Source organism: Hypomesus nipponensis, chromosome 8, assembly GCF_054491055.1.
Source record: "Hypomesus nipponensis isolate SF chromosome 8, ASM5449105v1, whole genome shotgun sequence".
In the NCBI taxonomy this organism is placed as follows: domain Eukaryota; kingdom Metazoa; phylum Chordata; class Actinopteri; order Osmeriformes; family Osmeridae; genus Hypomesus; species Hypomesus nipponensis.
In genome coordinates, this window is record NC_140368.1 from 8810715 (window position 1) to 8831406 (window position 20692).

Below are 20692 nucleotides of genomic sequence, written 5' to 3' on the forward strand. Positions count from 1 at the left end.
GTTATATTCTGTGCAAGTTACTTTAACAATTCATATGCCACTCTGATCAGGCTACGACTTGTTATCCATAGTGTCTATATTAAAGTTTTCTCCCAGTTCACAGCCTACTGGTATAAATACTACTTTTCTACGGGATTAGAGCCATTTTATTCTGCAGCACAGTATACAAGGCCATCTAGTGGCTTTTTTACCTCATGACTAGTCTCCAAATGATACATTGTGAGAATATCAAAAGGATTTTCAGTCAAATGAATCCAATGCACCATGTCTTGTTTTGAGTGGGTTTATTGAAACATTATAAAGGCACAAAGGCAAATAGCTCCTGAGTGTACAGTTTCCTCCACGTACACACACACACACAACACAGTTTTCTAGGCTTGTGGACTTGTCTGAGGCATAAAGCACGTAAGTCATAAATAGAACAGTCAATAAAGCTCCTTATTTAGGCTGAGAGATATCAGTCTTAATTCATCCTGAGCCATTATGTACAGAGACAGAAACAGGACCAAAACACAGAGTCGCTTGTTCATTTCACAACTAACAACCCTCTACCACAACCTGGTCAACTGACACACATTCAACACCCTCATTTATTTCAATAGAGCCTTGTTTGTTGTTTTTCTACACATAAAATGGCATAGATAATTATTTTGGGGCTCGGTAGTGGTGTTTTATGTCTGTGTCGTTAGCAGGCTTGTTACTTTGAGCATTGATGGTTATGTTATGTTAAGGACACTTATTCCAATGCTTCCCTAATCAGCATTGAATGATTCTAAGGAATAAAATAAAATACAAAATAATAAACAAAGCATAATACAAAGAAATAAACATGCTTAGGTAAATATGCACTGCAATGATAAATACTAATTTGTCCTGACAAGACAACTTTTTTGGCGTATACATCCCACCTTTCAATTCTCCCTTTTATTCCAGTTAAAAGTATTGCTTTGACTCATTTTCCCTCTCTCACAACAGTAAGACCTTTCTCAGTGACAGTTTTGGCACTTCGGGTGGCATCTTTGCTTGTTCACATTGCAGCGACAGCCTCCACTTGTGTCTCCAGGTCCCTAGGAGTATGAAAGATAAATAAAAAGACCTATAGGAACAAGGCTAAAGCAAATGTTTATTTCTAGACTAGGTATTTGACTGCTTTGGATAAAAGCACTTGCTAAACGACTACATGACATTAGACTGTGCTTGTGAGGGAGGGGGCGGGTCTTACCCCTGGACCCCAACGAGGCCCTCTGGTGACCCAGCAGATCTCTGTGTGACAGACGGTGCAGCGCAGCCAATCGCAGCCCTCCTTTTTCTGCACAATGATGCCACACTGGGGGCAGTGCATGGCCTCTCCAGACCGCACCAGAGTCTGATATGGAGGGAGGCGGAGAGAGAGGAGGAGGAATAGAGAGAGATGGAGGAAGAGAGAGAGAGAGGGAGGAAGGAAGGAAGGGGGACAGATATATACAGAGAGAATGAGGAAGAGAAAGAGAGATGTGTTGAAGAAAATATATGACAGAGTGGTGTTAATGCTTGTCAATTTATGAACGGTAAGATCTCTACATTTATTGCAAGTACTGAACAAAAGTTGAATGCACGTCAGCCCCCCTACAACCAACCTCTTATAATTGTCAGTCCTGGCAGTCAGTGTAGTTTGGGTACAAGTGAGGGATTGTAGCTACCTTGAGCAGATCTCTGGTCCTCCTGGCTGCGGAGTCGTTGACAGCGCGGGCCGTCAAGTCATCCTGATACTGCCTACAGTTCATCCCCTCGTGGATCGCCTGACAGAGAGAACAAAAGAGACTGACAGCTGAACGCACCTAATCACTGTGTGGGTATAAACACTGAAGTGTGAGTCATTTGTGTGTGTGTGTACCTTGCAGAGCAGGCAGTTGTGCTTGTTGCAAACAGGACAATGGAAGATGTTGACCGCGTCCTCGTACACACACCAGCCAGGGCAGTCTGGGCTGGCGCAGTGGTAGCTGCCCTCACAGCGAGACTCAGCCACAGACAGGCCCCGCTGCAACCAGCGCTCGTACTCTTCCTCCGACACCAGCTGGAGGGGGGGGAGGGGGGAGAGAGAGCGAGGCGGAGAGAAAAGAGGGGTGAGTGAGGAACTGGAAGAGAATATCTGATTACAGGTACTATTAATACTCGTTCATGTTTGCTCCACAAGTCATAATGCAAGTCACAATGGTGACGTGTGGCAAAGCGTGATCAAGCTTGTTTATTTCAACCCCGCAGCATATCGGTCTATTTCAAGGGGAGAGCGGCGAGTTCACTCACGGCCCTGATCTCCCTCTCCTGCAGAGTGGAGTCACAGGCGTACGTGTCGTCTCTGTATGGACAGGCCACCTCCGGCTCCTCGCACAGGAGAATCACCGAACGCAGGCAAACCCTGTGGACGCCACATACTTGGTTAGTCCGTCTCTGTGGAGGACAACTGAGCACACTCCACCTGAGCCTTGCTTTAGCTTGTCCAGTCTGAATCAGTCCAAATCATAGTAGATCGAACTGGACTTCTCTCAGCTTGGCTTGTATTTAGATCAAATGCAATTCCCCAGGGGTAGCAGCTGGTGTTGATATTGAATATGTATTTAGGACATTTCTACTCTCAGGTTGAAGTTTTCCCAAATACGTCCATTCTTCCTCCTTTCCTTCCTTGAGTTCCCCTCAGATCTAGCATGCAAAGTTGAATCAAGCTATGTCACATAGGAGATTAATCAAGGAAGGGAAGAAGGAAGGCTGTATCATTGACATTAACCTTTTTACTGGCAGGAAGGTTGTATTTCCACACAAGCTTCTTCACAATAAAAGCACTCTGACTCTCTCTCTCTCTCCTCTGCTCGTCCGTCCTGATGCTGTGGGTCTGGTGTGTTACCTGCAGAAGCAGTGGAGGCACTCCCTGAGCAGAACCCCCTCCCCAGGCTGCAGGTCCAGGTAGCAGATCCTGCAGTCCACGCAGTCCGGGTTGGGGATCAGATCTTGGCCGTCCAGCATCACCAGCCGGGCAAAGTTCTCCCTGCGCTCGGCCTCCCTCGCCTGGGGGGGGGAGAGGACAGTCAACATCAGCACGTCTCAAAGGAAGATGGATGCAAATGTTTTATAGTAGGTCACTTGATTAAATAGTTTGACATCAAAACTATGATCACTCCGACATTCAATTAGGGGTACACACACACACACATATGAACATACATGTTTCGATACACAAACATTTCATGAGATTGAAAAGTAAGATAGGAGTTTTATTTATGTTCATGTGGCCAGTTAAATACAGTGGCAATACACAGTATACATTATTTTGCCCATGTTAAAAAAGGTCAATTGTGCCTTTGGAGAATATACATAAAAAATGGCTTTGTGACATGTCAGCTGATGCCATAGTGGTTTCAATCTAGCCACAATTTCACATTGGGAACTCAGAGATCACATACAGAGCAGTTTCTTGATGTCATCTGAGAACACAGGGTTCAAGTGGCTGTCACACATTCAGCACAGCCAGGCATGGACTTGTAGTAGTGTATACCCATGCAACATTATTTGCTATAGTTCTCATACACATTTACTTCAACAAGGATAGCAATGATACGCATATTTGCTTCAAATAATTCATGAAAGTGAAATATCACCGTCATTAAAAAGGCAGGCTATGGGCTTGCTTATGGTGTACAGCTACAGCGCTTTCTATGTCACAATGAGTGTGCACAACACGCATTTGAGTGTGTTTGACTGCTACTAACAAACAGGACAATCCAGTCGGCTGTGTGTGTGTGTGTGTGTTAGTAGTCCTGGTCCAGGTTTAGCAGTAGTGAGCTGTTTGGATCAGCGGCCCCCCTCAGCTCCTCTCTTCTCCCTTTCTCCTTCAAAAAACAAAGAGACAAAAGAGAAGAGAGTCAGCCTCAGAGAGCCAGCCTCAGAGAGTCAGCCTCAGAGAGTCAGCCTCAGAGAGCCAGCCTCAGAGAGCCAGCCTCAGAGAGTCAGCCTCAGAGAGTCAGCCTCAGAGAGCCAGCCTCAGAGAGCCAGCCTCAGAGAGCCAGCCTCAGAGAGTCAGCCTCAGAGAGTCAGCCTCAGAGAGCCAGCCTCAGAGAGCCAGCCTCAGAGAGTCAGCCTCAGAGAGCCAGCCTCAGAGAGCCAGCCTCAGAGAGCCAGCCTCAGAGAGCCAGCCTCAGAGAGTCAGCCTCAGAGAGCCAGCCTCAGAGAGCCAGCCTCAGAGAGCCAGCCTCAGAGAGCCAGCCTCAGAGAGCCAGCCTCAGAGAGCCAGCCTCAGAGAGCCAGCCTCAGAGAGCCAGCCTCAGAGAGCCGATGGTACATCTCCTTCAACCCCCTCAGGCCTCCATTAGTTCCTACGGGAGGCTGCAGTGATGCTAATACTACTAGCCTATTGGCATGAGCCCGCAGGAATGCACTGTTTTACAGACTGTAATCATAAAAATAAAATAAAATTCTGAATGAAAACCCTGATGAAAAGAAAGTTAGTCTATGCTACCAACCGTTTTTACAAAGGTGTGTGTGTGTGTGTGTTCACCTGTGGGTGCTTCACTCTTGCTGGAATGGTCTGATGGCTGAGTGAATCTGTTCTGTGTATGAGTGTGTGCATTCATGTGTGTACGTGTGTGTGTGTGTGTGTGTCTGTGTACGTGTGTGTGTGTGTGTGTACATGTGCATGTGCATGAGAGGGTCCTACCAGCTGGTACTGACGGACAGCCTCCTTCTCCTGCTGGATGCGGCGCAGCTCCAGGGGGTCTGGCCTGTAGCTTCCAGGGACTGCGTAACTCTCCGGGCGGTCAGTGCTGCAGATCTCACAGCCTGGCCGGGTGGGCTTGTTGATGTATGTGCAGGATGGACAGGCCCAACCCTGACACACACACACACACACACGATACATGAATGGCCATATGACTAGGTCTGAAGTAACTCCAGTCTCTGATTAAGGCAAATTGTTAAAGCCATCATATCAAAGAACTTCAGAAATCGCAACTCTAAGCTACAAGTCCCTTCAGCCAGTAATTACACAGGACTGGAAAGATGAGGTCTGTGGTGAGTGCACAGTACAGATTGGAAAGGAAGTCAGTCGAGAGAGTGTACCGAGTGAAAATGTGAGCATTTGAGGCCCATCCATACCTGAGAGCTGGATTTGTTTTGGGTCAGTGCTTGGTTAAGTTGAGGCATCTCCAGGTGGATGAGATCTCTGAGCTCACCAACGTTCTGTTTCTCTGCCCCACCTACTGCCCTATTGCCTAAAGGGGAAGGTTACAAATTGAGTTCCAACATAAATGTTTCAGTTCTCTGAAAATATCTAGTCTAAAGTCTGAAAAAGTGGATGTGTACTTAAACTGGGGAAATTCATTTCAAAAGCTTAGTAAGTATTCAAATAACATTCTGTAGGCCAGTGGTTCCCAACCCTGGTCCTCAGGGCACCCCTGTCCTGCATGTTTTAGATGTTTCCCTGCTCTAACACACCTGATTCAAATGAATGGGTCCTTAACCAGCTCTGCAGAAGCCTGCTTATGACCATTCATTTGAATCAAGCAGGGAAACATCTAAAACACGCAGGACAGGCGTTCCCTGAGGACCAGGGTTGGGAACCACTGCTGTAGGCTGCGTGTGTGTGTTGGTGTCGCACCTGTGCCATTATCATACAGCTGGGGGGGCATGGTGCTGTACGTCCTCCAGTCCTGCAGGGGGCCACCACCACCACCACCACCACTGGTGCTGCTCCCGAGGGACGAAGGATGAGGGTGTGAGCCGGAGGGGGGAGGGTTGGAGGGCGGGGCGAGGAGCAGGGCGCTCTCCTGGTCCTGCTGGAGCAGATGGCGAGTCAGCCGGGAGTGGCGGGCTGTCAGCAGGTACAGGAAGGCCGTGTCGCCGTCGCGACGCACGCCGTAGGAGGCCAGAGAGCGCTGGTCCGTGCACAGACACTGACTGATCACCCAGCGCTGCACCCGTGGGTGGAAACCGTACTCCAGGAACACCTGGGACCGGGCCAACGCAAAGGGAACCAAACTTGATGGGCAGACTCAAGAGAAAACAAAACCTCACAGCACGGAGACCAAAGTTGACTGGGTGAAAGAGGTAGAGACGGGGCTGAAAGGAAGGGAGGAAACGTCGCCGAGAATTGTGACACAGTCAGACTTACCTGCTGCTTAAGTGCTGCGATGGTCGCATGGGGGAAGACTTTCACCGTGACGCAACAGGACGACGAAGAATCTTCGACCACGACAGCCAAGCTATCGGAAAGACAGGATCCAACGTTTACTCCCACCTTACTTTGATACTTGGAGAAGTTTATTTTTTTCCATTTATTGTGTTTGCCGTTCCTCCTACCTAATCTCTGTCTCCTCACAGCTCCTCACAGAGGGCTGGATCCTGAGAGCTGCCTGCTGTCTGGCCAGGGAGGCAGCCAATAGGGAGGCCGTCTGCATGTCACCATCCTCAATGGCCTTGGTGAGCTCTGCACACATCTCCTCTATGGACCAAGAGGATAGAGAGAGGGGGAAGAGAGAGAGAGAGTTCAGAGGGACAGAGAGAGAGAGAGAGAGAGAGAGAGAGAGAGAGAGAGAGAGAGAGAGAGAGAGAGAGAGAGAGAGAGAGAGAGAGAGAGAGAGAGAGAGAGAGAGAGAGAGAGAGAGAGAGAGAGAGAGAGAGAGAGAGAGAGAGAGAGAGAGAGATAAAAGAGAGGCCAGTGATTCACTCAAGAGAACTAATACAAAGTAACCCTCTTTGTGAACAATGTGACAAGCACCAGAGCTGTGTCTGCTTATAGAGGTCACTGACTGGGTTGCACTTCCTAACCCATGAGCATGTTTACTCCAAATACTAAGCTACTGACAACAATCCTTAAGGAACACTACTCTACCAGATACAACTCTAAAAAGCTAGCTCTTCCAACGGCACCAATGCTACCCAGGAGTGAGTTCAGTTTTTTAAGCCACATACCTGTGTGAGGTAAAGAGGCAGAGTTCTGGGGTTCCGATGCCTCCAGGGGCAGCTGGCTGTCCCCCGGGGAGTGGGTCTCTGCCACTGTGAGCGGTTGGACAGAGGGAGGGATTCACATGTGAACACTGACTAGCAGCCGGACAAACACACACATGGGTTCAGATCTACAGACGAGGAAGAAGCAAAGCTGGGGTAAGACAGACTGACCCCTGTGCGCCTCTCGCAGCGATGACATCATCACCGTGGCCCACTCCTGGGCTTCCTGTTCACAGCGGAAGTTGAAGCTGATGCGGTCATGAGGTGGTGTGGCTAAACTCAGTTCATGGCACTTAGAAGACTTCACCTCATAGTGCACCGACCTCAAGTCAAAGTCTGCGATGGTCTGATAGAGAGGAAGGGAAATTACTTGATATAAAAATTCTTCGTTTTTTCAAATGTTTTTATTTCGAATTTGTTAGCAAATATCAGCTGACATCGGTGTTTGCCACTCTAAAAAATCTCTGAAGAGTGTATTGAAGCAAAGCAAACTTTGCATTGATGAAAAATGACAGCTTGCTCACACCAATGACGACATAAACAGCACTAATTAAACTAACTTATTTTATTTTTGTGGTTTTACTATGTGCACTGTATGGCTCCCGGCCACTATCTTCCCCTGTTATTGACACCTTACCACACTGCGAGCTGTTCCGCTGGCGTCCCGCAGCGAGAGGCGGAATTCCCCCAACTTCCCAGGGTCCATACTGAGCTGGAGACGGAGTGACTCATCTCCTGCTCCTGGAAGACAGAGCGGCCGAATACCAGAGTGGCAAACTGATACCCTAACCGACATTAAGACGGTATGACAGCTCGCCTGCGAGGCCCCATAGCCTGAGATAGATGAGGACGGGTCCGTCGGAAGGGTGTGAGTCCACCCGCCTGAACTCAGCGACATTACGCTAACAGACTCATCATCCGGTTAAGTCTAAGATACATCTAAACAGCGTTCCCTGTTTGTTAGCCCCCTCCAAAGTTATGCCAGCAGCCCTCGTTGTAAGTGTAATCACGGAAGTGTAGGTTTCATCGTAGCCTTCTCTGTCGACAAGGTGTTCAGACTACACTCGGTGAACAACAAACACGACTGACGAACAGGAAGCCAGTAGTGCGCACACTTTGCTGTCAACTCGCTCCCTCTATAGAGCCTACTCTGTGGAATGATGGCGCCCTCGCATGTTGTAAAGTTGTCCTACAATTATCCAGTATTTTGATTCATTGGTCAAAAGTGACATGTATAAAAGCATCATGACATATTAAAAAAAACATCTTAACACAAAGGTAGGTAGGTAGGTAGATAGGTATCGCAGTAAAATGTAACAATTTATTTAACATATAATAATTTTCAGACTTATTAACATAACATGGTTGGAACAAATATGAATACATTCGTATGAACACATTATTGACCAATTATAGCTTTAGATTTTTTTACGGACATGTCTGACAGCCACTAGATGCGCGACACTCATTTGTAGGTGTGGCTTGTGGCAATGAAAATTATCGTGAGGGGGTTGGGTGCATTAACAGCAGAGCGACTGGATTCCGTTGTTGTTGTCAGCCTTCCCGGAAAGAAAAGCTAAATGATTTAGTCTTAGTACGTCAAGAAATTTAAGATTACATTGATTTGACCTTGGATCGTCAAGTCAAATTTGGTCAAGTCGCTTTGCTATAGGCGACTTGGTCAGACATTTGTATCTCAGTTTGTCAGATACTGAAGTAGGTCAAAAGGGATGCCGCTGCAGTCGATATCAGACGGATTCAGAGTCAGACCATCTTTGGATTTAATGTCGTCGCATTTAATTGGAAAGAGTAGTTTTTCCATAAAAGTACACAATCCCATAAGAAGTCAATCTCGACCGAGTGTATTTGAAAAGTGTCTCATTTCAAAGTGATTTCAGTTTGTCAAACGCGCAAGCTAGCAGCAAGCTAACGGTAACCAGGAAGCCGATTATATACAAACAAAGACGTAAAAACTTGTCTTTGGCAAACCAAAGTTTTAAAGCTACGCCGACTGCCTAAAGATTTTTGCAACCAAGTAAACGTGAATATTGGTAAGAAACGACTTTCAAAATATTGAAAACGCTAGAACCAGGAAGCCAGTTTGGGTTGCAAGTTTTGTTGGTGTGGGGGATGGGATGACAGATAAAGGGGATGAAAAATTGGGCAGCTGTCCACTGTCGTGCATCTGACGGTGAATCTATGCACGTAACTGTCCAGTATGGTGTTGATGATTATCAGGTCCCAAGGAGTAATCCGAGTGTGTCGGCATTGTCGAAATATGTGTGTCCAAAGTTAAGTGAAGAAGCCTATGTAAAGTTTTAGTTCAGCGTAAGTCACCCTTTTGTGTCTTAGATTACAACTTTATGAATATGGAGTAATTGGGGCAATGTTGCTAACCTATTTTGCTGTCTACATTATACATACCCTATCAAATAGTGATTTGATGGTACCAGGTTACCTAGTTATATCATTAATTGCAGGTAATTTAACTCTCCAGTGAACTCTCAAGCACCTGATACCGACTGTCCTGAAATGACTGGCAAGTGTTTGCTGGCTTAATAGTACTGCTTCTTTCTCAACAGGCAGCTATGAAACTTTTGGAAAACTCGAGTTTTGAAGCCATGAGCTCCCATCTCTGTGTTGAAACAGGAGAATCTCACATTATTGGCAGGTAAATGACCAACTACACACCCAAATAGTATCTTCAGTGCTCACATATACACACAATTTCACTATGCAAGGGAACTATGCATTAGGTAGTTTACTGTATATCCATGACATTGAATAATGTAGTGTTATTAGTTATTTTAAACAATTAGTTGAACCTTACTTGCAGATGAAGTGAAATTATATTTTATCGTAATTGTATCATTCTAAACACAAGGTTGTCAGTGTTTTGTCCTTTTCATTTTAATACCAGATAGTCAGCTGCACACACACACACTCACAAATCACAACATCATCACTCCCAACCCCTGGCCCCTTATTCTGGTCACTGCATGCCTTGTCTCTGAGGGGTGTGTGTTTGTGATTGGGTAAGAGGCTCTATTTTAAAAGGCGGGATTTACACTGAGGCCCAGAACATGTGTGAAAGAGAGAGAGCAAGCACCAATATGTGGAGTAAGCACACTGGGGACACAGTGAACCACATTTACAGACCAAAGTAATTCACAATCCATATGTCAGGAGGATTTCAGCTTCTGTACGTGAAGCTATTCTTTGGCTCTGTCTTTGATGTACAGAAGACTTTGTTCTCGTGTTCCCAAACGTTAGTTTGACTGCTTCAAACGAGCAGACAACCCTCCTCGGGGTCATGTCATGGCACGCAGATCTCTGTGGAGTGTGTCTGGAATAAAGATCGCCAATACAGCTGATAAGCATGCATGTTATGTCATGTCCTTGACCAACCGACGTGAGAACATGTGTTACTCGATAGGACACAGCAACCGAAAACAGGAAAGTAACAGGAAAGTGCCACTAAGACCCATATTACTGAGCAGTCAGAAACCAGTTTGTTTTGAATGACTCAATGTCATTCTTCACCCAAGTCTTGATCTCTGTAAATCTGTTTTCTGTTATGCAACAAGCGAGGGGTGTATTAGGCCTAGTTCCAGCGAGTCCTTGGGTTTCAGAAGGGGTGTTGCTTAAAGGTCTGCAGGCTGGGGTACGGGGGGTGGGGGCAGCTGGCCTGTGACCCTATCCTGACTGTCACCTGGGACCCAGACTGTGACAGGACACTGAGTCCTCTAAAAGGTGGCTTTGTGGCTATTTGGAGACTGTAATGGAGAGTTGTGTTATTGGATGCTCACACACACACGCACATCCCAGCTGAGTGCTGTTTGAGCTGCCAAGTTGGCTGGTGTTCAGCCCGCTTACAGGATTAGTGCAGATCATGATAGCAGCTGTATGCAACCAAGCTTCAACACAATGTGACCCCCAACCAATACTGCAACCTTCCTTTTAAAATGGTTGCCCTAAGCGAAATACATCATTGTAATGTAGCCTAATGCCAAACCAAACCCTTACACCATACATTGCCCACATTCATATTTCATATACGCGCATGAATGTAGCCTAGTAGTGTGTATCCACACCAACTTTCCAGTATACAGCCAGTCTACTAGCCATATGCTGCATCTGTTGCATTCGTTTTAATGAGTTTCCAGTCCATGTTTATTCACTGTGTAAACTGGGCTAAGTCATGTCCTCTCCCCAACCGACCTTTGCTCCTCCCTATAATTGGACAGCCCATAAAGTGAGTCTAGATGTGGATAGGTGGGGGCTTACACAACCCACTGATCTTGCATAACCTTTCAAACGGTTGGGTGGGAACACACTCAGAAACATAAACACAACAAACTCTGGCTGTCTCTTCCCCTCCCTCCCTCCCTCCCTCCCTCCCTCCCTCCCTCCCTCCCTCCCTCCCTCCCTCCCTCCCTCCCTCCCTCCCTCCCTCCCTCCCTCCCTCCCTCCCTCCCTCCCTCCCTCCCTCCCTCCCTCCCTCCCTCCCTCCCTCCCTCCCTCCCTCCCTCCCTCCCTCCCTCCCTCCCTCCCTCCCTCCCTCCCTCCCTCCCTCCCTCCCTCCCTCTCTCTCTCTCACTGTGGTATTTCACCCACCCTTCCTAAAAGAACACAGTGAAACCACAACACAGACATGGGGCAAACCACTGATCACAGAGCACCAGAGTTCAAATGTCGATCGACGGTGGTGGTTGAGCACAAAATACACGTTGTTGTCTTCACCTATCGGCCAGCTAATAAGCATTTAAAAGTATACATAGATTAGCATTACCAAGGTTAAATCATGAAAGTGGGTGTTCTATCTGCAGGATTGAGAGCTACTCTTGCAAGATGGCCGGGGACGACAAGCATATGTTCAAGCAGTTCTGCCAGGAGGGGGAGCCACATGTCCTGGAGGCTCTTTCCCCCCCGCAGACCAGCGCCACCAGCCCCCCTCAGTAAGTACACAGCACCACCAGCCCCCCTCAGTAAGTACACAGCACCACCAGCCCCCCTCAGTAAGTACATAGCACCACCAGCCCCCCTCAGTAAGTACACAGCACCACCAGCCCCCCTCAGTAAGTACATAGCACCACCAGCCCCCCTCAGTAAGTACACAGCACCACCAGCCCCCCTCAGTAAGTACACAGCGCCACCAGCCCCCCTCAGTAAGTACACAGCACCACCAGCCCCCCTCAGTAAGTACACAGCGCCACCAGCCCCCCTCAGTAAGTACACAGCACCACCAGCCCCCCTCAGTAAGTACACAGCGCCACCAGCCCCCCTCAGTAAGTACACAGCACCACCAGCCCCCCTCAGTAAGTACACAGCACCACCAGCCCCCCTCAGTAAGTACACAGCACCACCAGCCCCCCTCAGTAAGTACACAGCACCACCAGCCCCCCTCAGTAAGTACACAGCACCACCAGCCCCCCTCAGTAAGTACACAGCACCACCAGCCCCCCTCAGTAAGTACACAGCACCACCAGCCCCCCTCAGTAAGTACACAGCACCACCAGCCCCCCTCAGTAAGTACACAGCACCACCAGCCCCCCTCAGTAAGTACACAGCACCACCAGCCCCCCTCAGTAAGTACACAGCACCACCAGCCCCCCTCAGTAAGTACACAGCACCACCAGCCCCCCTCAGTAAGTACACAGCACCACCAGCCCCCCTCAGTAAGTACACAGCACCACCAGCCCCCCTCAGTAAGTACACAGCACCACCAGCCCCCCTCAGTAAGTACACAGCACCACCAGCCCCCCTCAGTAAGTACACAGCACCACCAGCCCCCCTCAGTAAGTACACAGCACCACCAGCCCCCCTCAGTAAGTACACAGCACCACCAGCCCCCCTCAGTAAGTACACAGCACCACCAGCCCCCCTCAGTAAGTACACAGCACCACCAGCCCCCCTCAGTAAGTACACAGCACCACCAGCCCCCCTCAGTAAGTACACAGCACCACCAGCCCCCCTCAGTAAGTACACAGGACTCACACAGGACACATTGGGCAGTGGACCTGACATTCAGTACATTCCACATCACAGAATGGTCATTTCATGTAGATATATATATATATATTTTTTCTGCATTATTAATCCAGATGGCCACTTTTAAAGAAATAATTGTTCCCATGTTTTCAGCAGTGTGCATACACACCCACACAGCTGACATCAAACATTGTGCTGTCTGTCATTGTGGAGGAAGAGAACGTAAAGAAACAGAAGGGAATGTTCTTGCCGTGTGTTCCGCAGGCCGGGGAAGAGCAGTGAGGACGGGGAGAACCCGCTGAGCGACAAGTGCTGCAGGAAGACCCTGTTCTACCTCATCACCACGCTCAACGAGTCCTTCAGGCCCGACTACGACTTCAGCGCCGCCAAGGCCCACGAGTTCAGCCGGGAGCCCAGCCTCAACTGGGTCCGTTTGACCTTTTATATACATGCGCGCACGCACACTTCTATATGCACACATACACATGCACTGACACACTGTATATACACACTGTATATACATGGACACACACAAACTTAAGATCTATACACACACACACAGAAAGATGCCCCCAGGAACTAAAGGAAGACCCTAAAGAACATTCAAGCTTTAAAAAAATATATATATTTTGCCGACCAGTTTATTACTGTTTGAACTGAGAGAAGGGATCTGTCCCATCACTCCTTATATCATCTCAACATTTTGATGTTCCGTCTCCCCCAGGTGGCGAACGCGGTGAACAGCAGCCTGTTCTCAGCTGTGGGGGAGGAGTTCAACGCCCTGGGGCCTGAGCTGTGGAATGACATCGACCAAGAAATCCACCTGCAGAGCTGTGACATTTACAGGTAGGTTAGTGTGTGTGTATGTCAAATATATGTGTGTGTGTGTGTGTATGAAAGCTTCCTACATCCTCAGCCAGTATTCGTGGCCGTCCCTAAGAACGTTTTCCTCCCTGTGCGTAGCTACAACCCAGACTTGGACTGTGACCCCTTCGGCGAGGAGGGCAGCCTCTGGTCCTTCAACTACTTCTTCTACAACAAGAAGCTCAAGAGGATTGTGTTCTTCACCTGTCGCTCTGTCAGGTCAGCATTCCCAGTGGTAACCTCTTCTCCCTCCCCTGACTGACCTCCTGTGTAAAAGAGCCTGATCGAGCTGTGCACAAATGTTTTGTTTTTTTGCAATGGGAAAAATGTCTGATCTTCTTGTTTGTTTATTTGTCCTTTTTCGGTTGGTGACCTCAGTGTCCTGAGTGGATGGGGTCGCGGTTGCACGGACAACGAGCTGGACATGGAGTTGGATGATGAGGAGGAGATGGATGGATTCACTGAGGACAGGTGGGGTTACACCACTTTCAACCGTCCTTGCTTTTCCTACCTTCTTAACCTCTTTTGCAGCATTTTTATATTTGAGGATTTTGGTGTTGAGGCCAAATTGAAGTCATTTTACTCTCGTTACTTTTTTCAATCTTTCTCTCTGTCTCTGCGTTTAGGTTCCCCAGAGCCCTGTGTGTCTAGAAGACACTCCCTGGACCACCCCTCGCAATCTCTCTCAAATCCGTTCCAGGACTCCTCTTTGCTCTGTTAATGTGTTCATTTCGTGTTCTTTTCTACTGTGCTAGTCTGGAAGCCACCAGACTACATGAGTCCCACCTCTCATCTGGGCTGGATAACAGTGTACCATGAAGGACATTCTGGAATGCCTACAGTACTTCTTAATGAGATCCCGTCAGCTTAAGCCCCTCTCCTCCATGCTGTAACAACTGACCACGCCCCCTATTGTTTGAGACCCCTCTCACACACACACACTTGTTCCCACTGTGATTTAGCACGGCCCACCCCCCTGGTCGCTCCACATAAAGACCTGCGGAAGGAGGAGCGTCCAGGATCAGAGAACAATAAAACAAGCAAGCAATCTCTTCCCAGGAAATGATGTCATGACCTTGTGGAGACAAACTTCACAACACCAGCATCGGTGAAATAAAATGGAATAAAAGGCGGCTATTGTCACTACTTTTCAACCCCATATCACTAACTATACAGAACCTTAGAGTTGGTGGGATTGACAGACTGCACAGCTGAATTAAGAGTTCTTGTTTTTCGCTTCCGATTTTTTGGTGGGCTTTTATTTTTCACCAGCAACGTTACTGTGAGGACTTTATTTTATACCACTGAGGTGAACAGTGGAAATACAATTCTGCATTTGTGACCTGTATGGTTTGAATCTCATTACCTGACAGCATCTCCTGAAGGGGTGATTTGGTATTACACTGCCAATGTGGGAAATAGGAGGCATCGGTTTTACAGCTTATTAGATAACATATCCCTTCAAGAGCCAAGGTTGTTGTGTGCCGAGTTATCATCATCATCATACTCAAATTTCGGTAGCCCTATTTTAGTTCATATCGTCTTTCTAAATAATTGACCCCCCTCGCTGCTTTATAAAAAGTATGTTTTTGTTCATATGTACATTCACCTTTTTCTCCCTACGTTGATTTAAGTGTGTGAATGTACATTCACAGTGATGTTGTCAACCTGTTTTACAGTATTTGTAGAAAGAAAGAGCTGTTTTATATTTTCCCTGCATACATGTTAGTCTCCTGTGATTTGACCCTTTCCTGTTTTTATTAACAAGTGTATAATTCAGTATATTATGTAAATAAAGTTGTGTTTGAACCAAATGGTGGCTTTAATTTTAAAGATGGGACATTTAAACACACACTTCAAGTTCTGAGTATTTAAAAGATCCTGTATCAAAGTAAATATATATAAGCAAGTCCTTGCTACAATATAACATTTTCAAAGTTAAACAATGATAACATCCACAAAGATTAAAGATTACTACCACAGTTCTCAGTAGTGTTACACATTAAAGTAAAAGCACATACCCAAAACATAATGCAATTGTAACCAAATATAATAAAAGTCATAACGTCCTGAAATGTTGCCTCAGAAAAGCTGGCAGGATTCGAAGAGACTGTTACCACCCATCCTTCAGTCTCTTTACCCAGTTGCCTTCTGGCAGCATTCGGTTGCGCACACACAAACTGGACAACAGTTTCTATCCAGGGGCCATCAGGCTTCTGAATGGACATTGATATGGACATTGATTCACTTCATACTAGTCACTTTACACACACTGCAACTTTCAGCTACTGGTTGCACTATCTGTAATATTGCACTATTGTACTTCACCGTACTTCACTTAGTTTAGAATAGGTTTATAGGGTTAGCAAAAGGTTGTGTATTCAGGGTTTAGTTTATTGTATTTTTATATTTATCTGTATATTTAGGAGGTTTACTTATTTAAGCCTAGCATTGATTTAATTTATGTTCTGTGTACTTCTATGTTATATTATGCCAGGTGCTTGCGTTGTCTTGTCTTAAGAATATCAGTGCCCAGTCTGACCTTGTGTTGTTCTGTGCATCTGACAATAAAAGACTTGAACTTGAAACTTTAACTTCTAAGAGTAGCAACTACTCTGGCTTGGGCCAAAGTATACCCAGGTTTAATCTTGGTGGGGGTTAATTTGGCCTGTTACACTGGGTGGAAATACAGTTTTTTAAATAGTAATTTAGCAGTTATTTTGTTGGGAACTGAATACATATGCAAGGCACTTCAACTTCATTCACGTTAGTAGTGCAGTATATATGTATACATATAAAAATATCTGAAATTGTTGGGATTAATGAGAAATAAAAGTAGCTGTAAGTCGCTCTGGATAATGACTAAACGTAAAAGAAAAAAAAGACATGTAAATAATATCAAAAATCACACATAACTAAAAATCCTCCACTAGATGGCAGCATATGGTAGCATTTACATGTCATACTAGGCATGTTGACAGCTGGAGTTTTGTTGAATCCAAGGTGGACAGTTCTTGTTTGTCATCATGGATGAAGATGAGAAAAAGAAAATATAAAAATGATAAACAGTGATAAGTTGATTCTGAACATTGCATTGTTGAAATGACTATTGGTGTTAGACATACATGTAATTTAAACAAAGACATAAACATGTACAATGAGAGAACAATTGTGACTCTTAACATTCACATTTTACACTGACCTGGTGACGTGACCTTGATCTTGATACTGGATCTTGGATCTTGGACTTACGTCCTCTCTCTGGGCCTGTAGAATGGTCCGGCTCTGAAAGACAACATGACCATGAACTCTTCAAGGAGGGTCTTAGTGACTCCAAAAATTAATTATTTACTTCCGGAAAACCAAATTCAATATTCACTCACTACCAAACGTGATCATTCTTTCACAGCTTTCCGAACGCTTCAGTCCTTCTCGTTTCCATTTTTCCCCACCATCTTCCAGGTAATTGACAAAATTATAGTCCCTCTGCAAGCTGCTGGATCGTTGTTGTTTATGAGGCCTCCTCTCCTCGCCTTTTTCTTTTCGATTTTTATTTCCCTTCTTTATCTCAGGCAGTGAATCACAACTCTTCACACTGGCAGGTGGAGCTTCTTTCTTTAGACCATCTACCATATAGTCACAGGGTGGCTCTGCTGCCCCTGGCAAGACTGCATTTCTTTGGATACTTGATATTTCTTTGTATCTGTTCACCACAACCATCTGCCACCAAGCAAATGTCCATATCATTTCCCAGTGTAATTTGGATCCATGATGACGTTTCACCAAGGTGATGAGCCAAACAGAGAACCTGACATTCTGAATCTCCATGTCCACATTGATGAACAGAGTTTTCTCCATACTCTCTTTGGGGGGCTCCGGTCTGGTCACAACAAACCCAGATCCTTTGACTTTCTGCATTTCTGGCGTCACAGGAAAACATTTACATGGAATTACAATGTTGGCAATTTTTGATGCATGCATGGTTTATGTGGTATAATACAATATACCACACGTTCCTAATTTTGGTATAAAAAAGTGATTTGTAATTGAATTTCAAGAACTTCCGTGACTAAAATAGAGTTGCTTACCAGTTGCGCTGTTCCACTCGGTGGAGACCAAACTCAGTGCAGGCTGTTGGGGTACCTTGTCTCCCACATATTCTGACTGCTCTGGCAGACACATGATGTCCTGCTCCTGATATCTCTGCTCTTCCACTACTTCACCTCCTTCATGCTCAACAAAGGCAGATTCCTCTTTGGACATTTCCATGTTTGTAAAGTCTTCATTGTTTCTGAGGCCAATGTGTGGCCCACAATGGAGTTTCAGTTCCTCTTGTTCCCTAAGAATCTGCTCCAACTGGGCTTTGGACTGGTTGCAGGACATTGCCAGTTGTTCCATCCTCACATCATATCGCTCTCTCATTTCCAAGACTACGTTCTTGGTGTTGAGGCATTCTCCGCAATTCTCTTCCACCATCTTCTCTATCTTCTCCAGGAGCAAGGTGACCTCTTTATGGTCTTCAGAACAAGTGTGGTACCTGTTCCCACATCTCTCCAGGAGGCCCTGGAAAGCCCTTCCAGTGTTCTCAAGGTGGTATTCAATGCTTCTCCCATTGAGACAACCTGGCCTGGTGAACAGCAATATGGTCTGTCTCCAAATTCTTGGACTGAAAAGACGCTCGAGTCGTCGAGCAATACGTTGGTTCCACTCTGGGTCCATAGACACAGGGATGGTCAGAAGGAGGGCATGGGGTTCTGCGTCCGGGCCACACTGACCCAGACTGTGACAGGCATCTGCCAGGACCCTGAGGGGGGTCGCCTCCGAGCAGGATGGGTCCCAGCCTGGGCTGTCCACCACAACAACACTTTTGTTATGCACCTCACCCGTGCCAAGGCTGATCCACTGTGTGCCAGCATTAACATCAAATGTCTTCTTGCCCAGGATGATGTTGCCCACAGAACTTTTGCCGGTCCATTCCTCACCAAACACAATGATTCTTAATGTGGACAAGGCCATGTTGCAAATTCAGAATGGTATTCCTGACCTGCATGGTAATCAGACTGTTAAACATTGCCCTGATATTTTACAGCACAAAACAGCTGTTTGAATTTCCTTGCATGGGATTAACAAAGTGAAGTGATCGACATTGGGTTATTCAGCTACCTGATAATTGTGTCACCAAACAGGACTTATGTATTGTCTACCACTGTGACCATTTTAATTTCCTTCTCAAGTAGCCTACAAAGTAACCTACAAAATGGCTTACAAATCACTGTGTTGCATTATCCGGCCTGTTCCTATCAACGAAGATGGATTGCCAGGCCTACAACATTCCATCACGGATTCCACTCGTATGACATAAACACGACCAAGCGATTACTCTGAGCTTGAACAAAAAGTACATACGATCAATTACGTTTTTATTATAGCTGTCCCTTTGTGCCAATAACCTCTATTTAAATCAGGACAGTCAATGGCCATCAAATCATGGTCCACATCATAGACTGCAGGCTAGTCTAAAATACTCCGCATATTTGAGAGAAAAAAGATCCACCACACAAAGTGGAAACTCCTATTAAAGCTATATATCTTAAACCATTGTAAGGAAACAATGTTTTCCAAACCTGTTTTAGCCTGGTTTTGTTGTTCACTCGACAACTTTTCACCCGTCTATTTTATAACGTTTAGGCACTTTCAGTTTCGTTTGCAATGGTAAATTGGAGTTGTTAGAGATAATTCCAGTATGGGCCACTGGAGCAGGCCCCTACTCAAATCACTTTTTGTTTCTTCCTTGCTTTTTATGCATTAATTTTGCGAATATACATTAACCTTCATGTAATAATGTTGTTATTATGTTTGAGTCTAAATAACATGACTGGTAGGTCTCTTTAGTTTCTGAATGTGTTCTCAGCCTACCTCAATTCTGACTTGCCGACTCCTGGACTTCTGCGTGAGCGCTGCAGTGGCAAGCACAGAAGAACGCATAGGGAATTCTGCGGACATGCATCAGTTTGTGTTTTCGGTTCAAATGCTTTGATTTTACAAGCGTTGATTGGAATTTGCATTTATTTTTTCCGGTATTATCAATTAAATGAATGCACTGACTAATAAAGTAAATTGTTCAAACTTAAATTTGAGATTTTAGTGATATTTAGTCTATCGATAACGCCCGTGGTCAAAATACTATAAGTCAAATAATTAAGTTAATCAAATATAACTTCACATTTTCAATATTATTTATATAATTTCTGTACATTCTGTTAAGAATAATTCTAACATGTTAGTATTTTACATGGCAAACATCTCTTGTCTGTCTACTCTTGCGGGTTAAGTAGCTGGAGTGGTATCACAGTTGTTTACACCAGGGGATAGAAACTAAACTGGGCCCGTGTCGACAGTGCTTGATGAATGAACTTCTAAGGCATGCTTTCCATCTGCTCTTTCGCAAAAGAAAAGACACGTTAGTACAGTAAGCTACTGCTATTAAAGGGTGGTGGTGTGGAGAAGATAAGCACAATGACTATGACTTCAAAAAGGAATAAATGATGATAATACTATTAAAAAGTAATTAACTCATATCATAATTAATCAATCATATATCATAAATGAACACCAAAACAACAACAACATATTTTAAACCTACATAGGGCCCAGCAAGATCAGACGATAGGCTACATTTGTCAGAATGTTTTTTATATAAATAAACGTAATTTTGCTTTAAGTAATATTCAATTTTCCTAAAAAGTTATTTGATTCATACATTTTAACCGATCTTATCAGAGGTCTAATGCAGAGACATCTTCATAAAACAATTTATCCCAGTCTCCCCTAGATTGTATGATAAATCTTGCACTGTGTCAGGTCA

The 20692-nt window shown here is 45.6% G+C and overlaps 3 protein-coding genes across 6 annotated transcripts; 1 reads left to right on the plus strand and 2 right to left on the minus strand.

Annotated features, from left to right (window-relative positions):
* Positions 1-269: 269 nt before the first annotated feature.
* On the minus strand, positions 270-8101 carry shrprbck1r (sharpin and rbck1 related). Its single transcript, XM_084703449.1, has 14 exons — positions 7610-8101; positions 7144-7318; positions 6937-7020; positions 6325-6466; positions 6137-6227; positions 5624-5972; positions 5122-5237; positions 4685-4855; positions 2879-3039; positions 2284-2395; positions 1874-2053; positions 1680-1778; positions 1223-1366; positions 270-1067 (listed from the first exon to the last, which is right to left on the minus strand). The coding sequence occupies exons 1-14, from the start codon at positions 7868-7870 to the stop codon at positions 987-989; spliced, it is 2166 nt and encodes a 721-aa protein (XP_084559575.1). The 5' UTR covers positions 7871-8101; the 3' UTR covers positions 270-986.
* Positions 8102-8473: 372 nt separating this feature from the next.
* maf1b (MAF1 homolog, negative regulator of RNA polymerase III b) lies at positions 8474-15641 on the plus strand. 2 transcript variants are annotated; one of them, XM_084703090.1, is made up of 8 exons: positions 8474-9023; positions 9555-9643; positions 11802-11930; positions 13228-13390; positions 13688-13809; positions 13927-14046; positions 14206-14298; positions 14454-15641. In XM_084703090.1, the coding sequence occupies exons 2-8, from the start codon at positions 9561-9563 to the stop codon at positions 14476-14478; spliced, it is 735 nt and encodes a 244-aa protein (XP_084559216.1). In that variant the 5' UTR covers positions 8474-9023; positions 9555-9560; the 3' UTR covers positions 14479-15641. The 2 variants fall into 2 exon arrangements, with proteins under 2 accessions (XP_084559216.1, XP_084559217.1); XM_084703091.1 differs by lacking the exon at positions 8474-9023 and adding an exon at positions 9164-9300.
* Positions 15642-15682: 41 nt separating this feature from the next.
* Positions 15683-20402, minus strand: LOC146275018 (uncharacterized). 3 transcript variants are annotated; one of them, XM_084703088.1, is made up of 5 exons: positions 19744-20402; positions 17916-18871; positions 17211-17747; positions 17030-17112; positions 15683-16840 (listed from the first exon to the last, which is right to left on the minus strand). In XM_084703088.1, exons 2-5 carry the CDS (start codon positions 18841-18843, stop codon positions 16793-16795), a joined length of 1596 nt encoding a protein of 531 aa, XP_084559214.1. In that variant the 5' UTR covers positions 18844-18871; positions 19744-20402; the 3' UTR covers positions 15683-16792. The 3 variants fall into 3 exon arrangements, with proteins under 3 accessions (XP_084559214.1, XP_084559213.1, XP_084559215.1); XM_084703087.1 differs by lacking the exon at positions 19744-20402 and adding an exon at positions 19452-19718; XM_084703089.1 differs by lacking the exon at positions 19744-20402 and adding an exon at positions 18991-19412.
* Between the last annotated feature and the right edge of the window lie 290 nt (positions 20403-20692).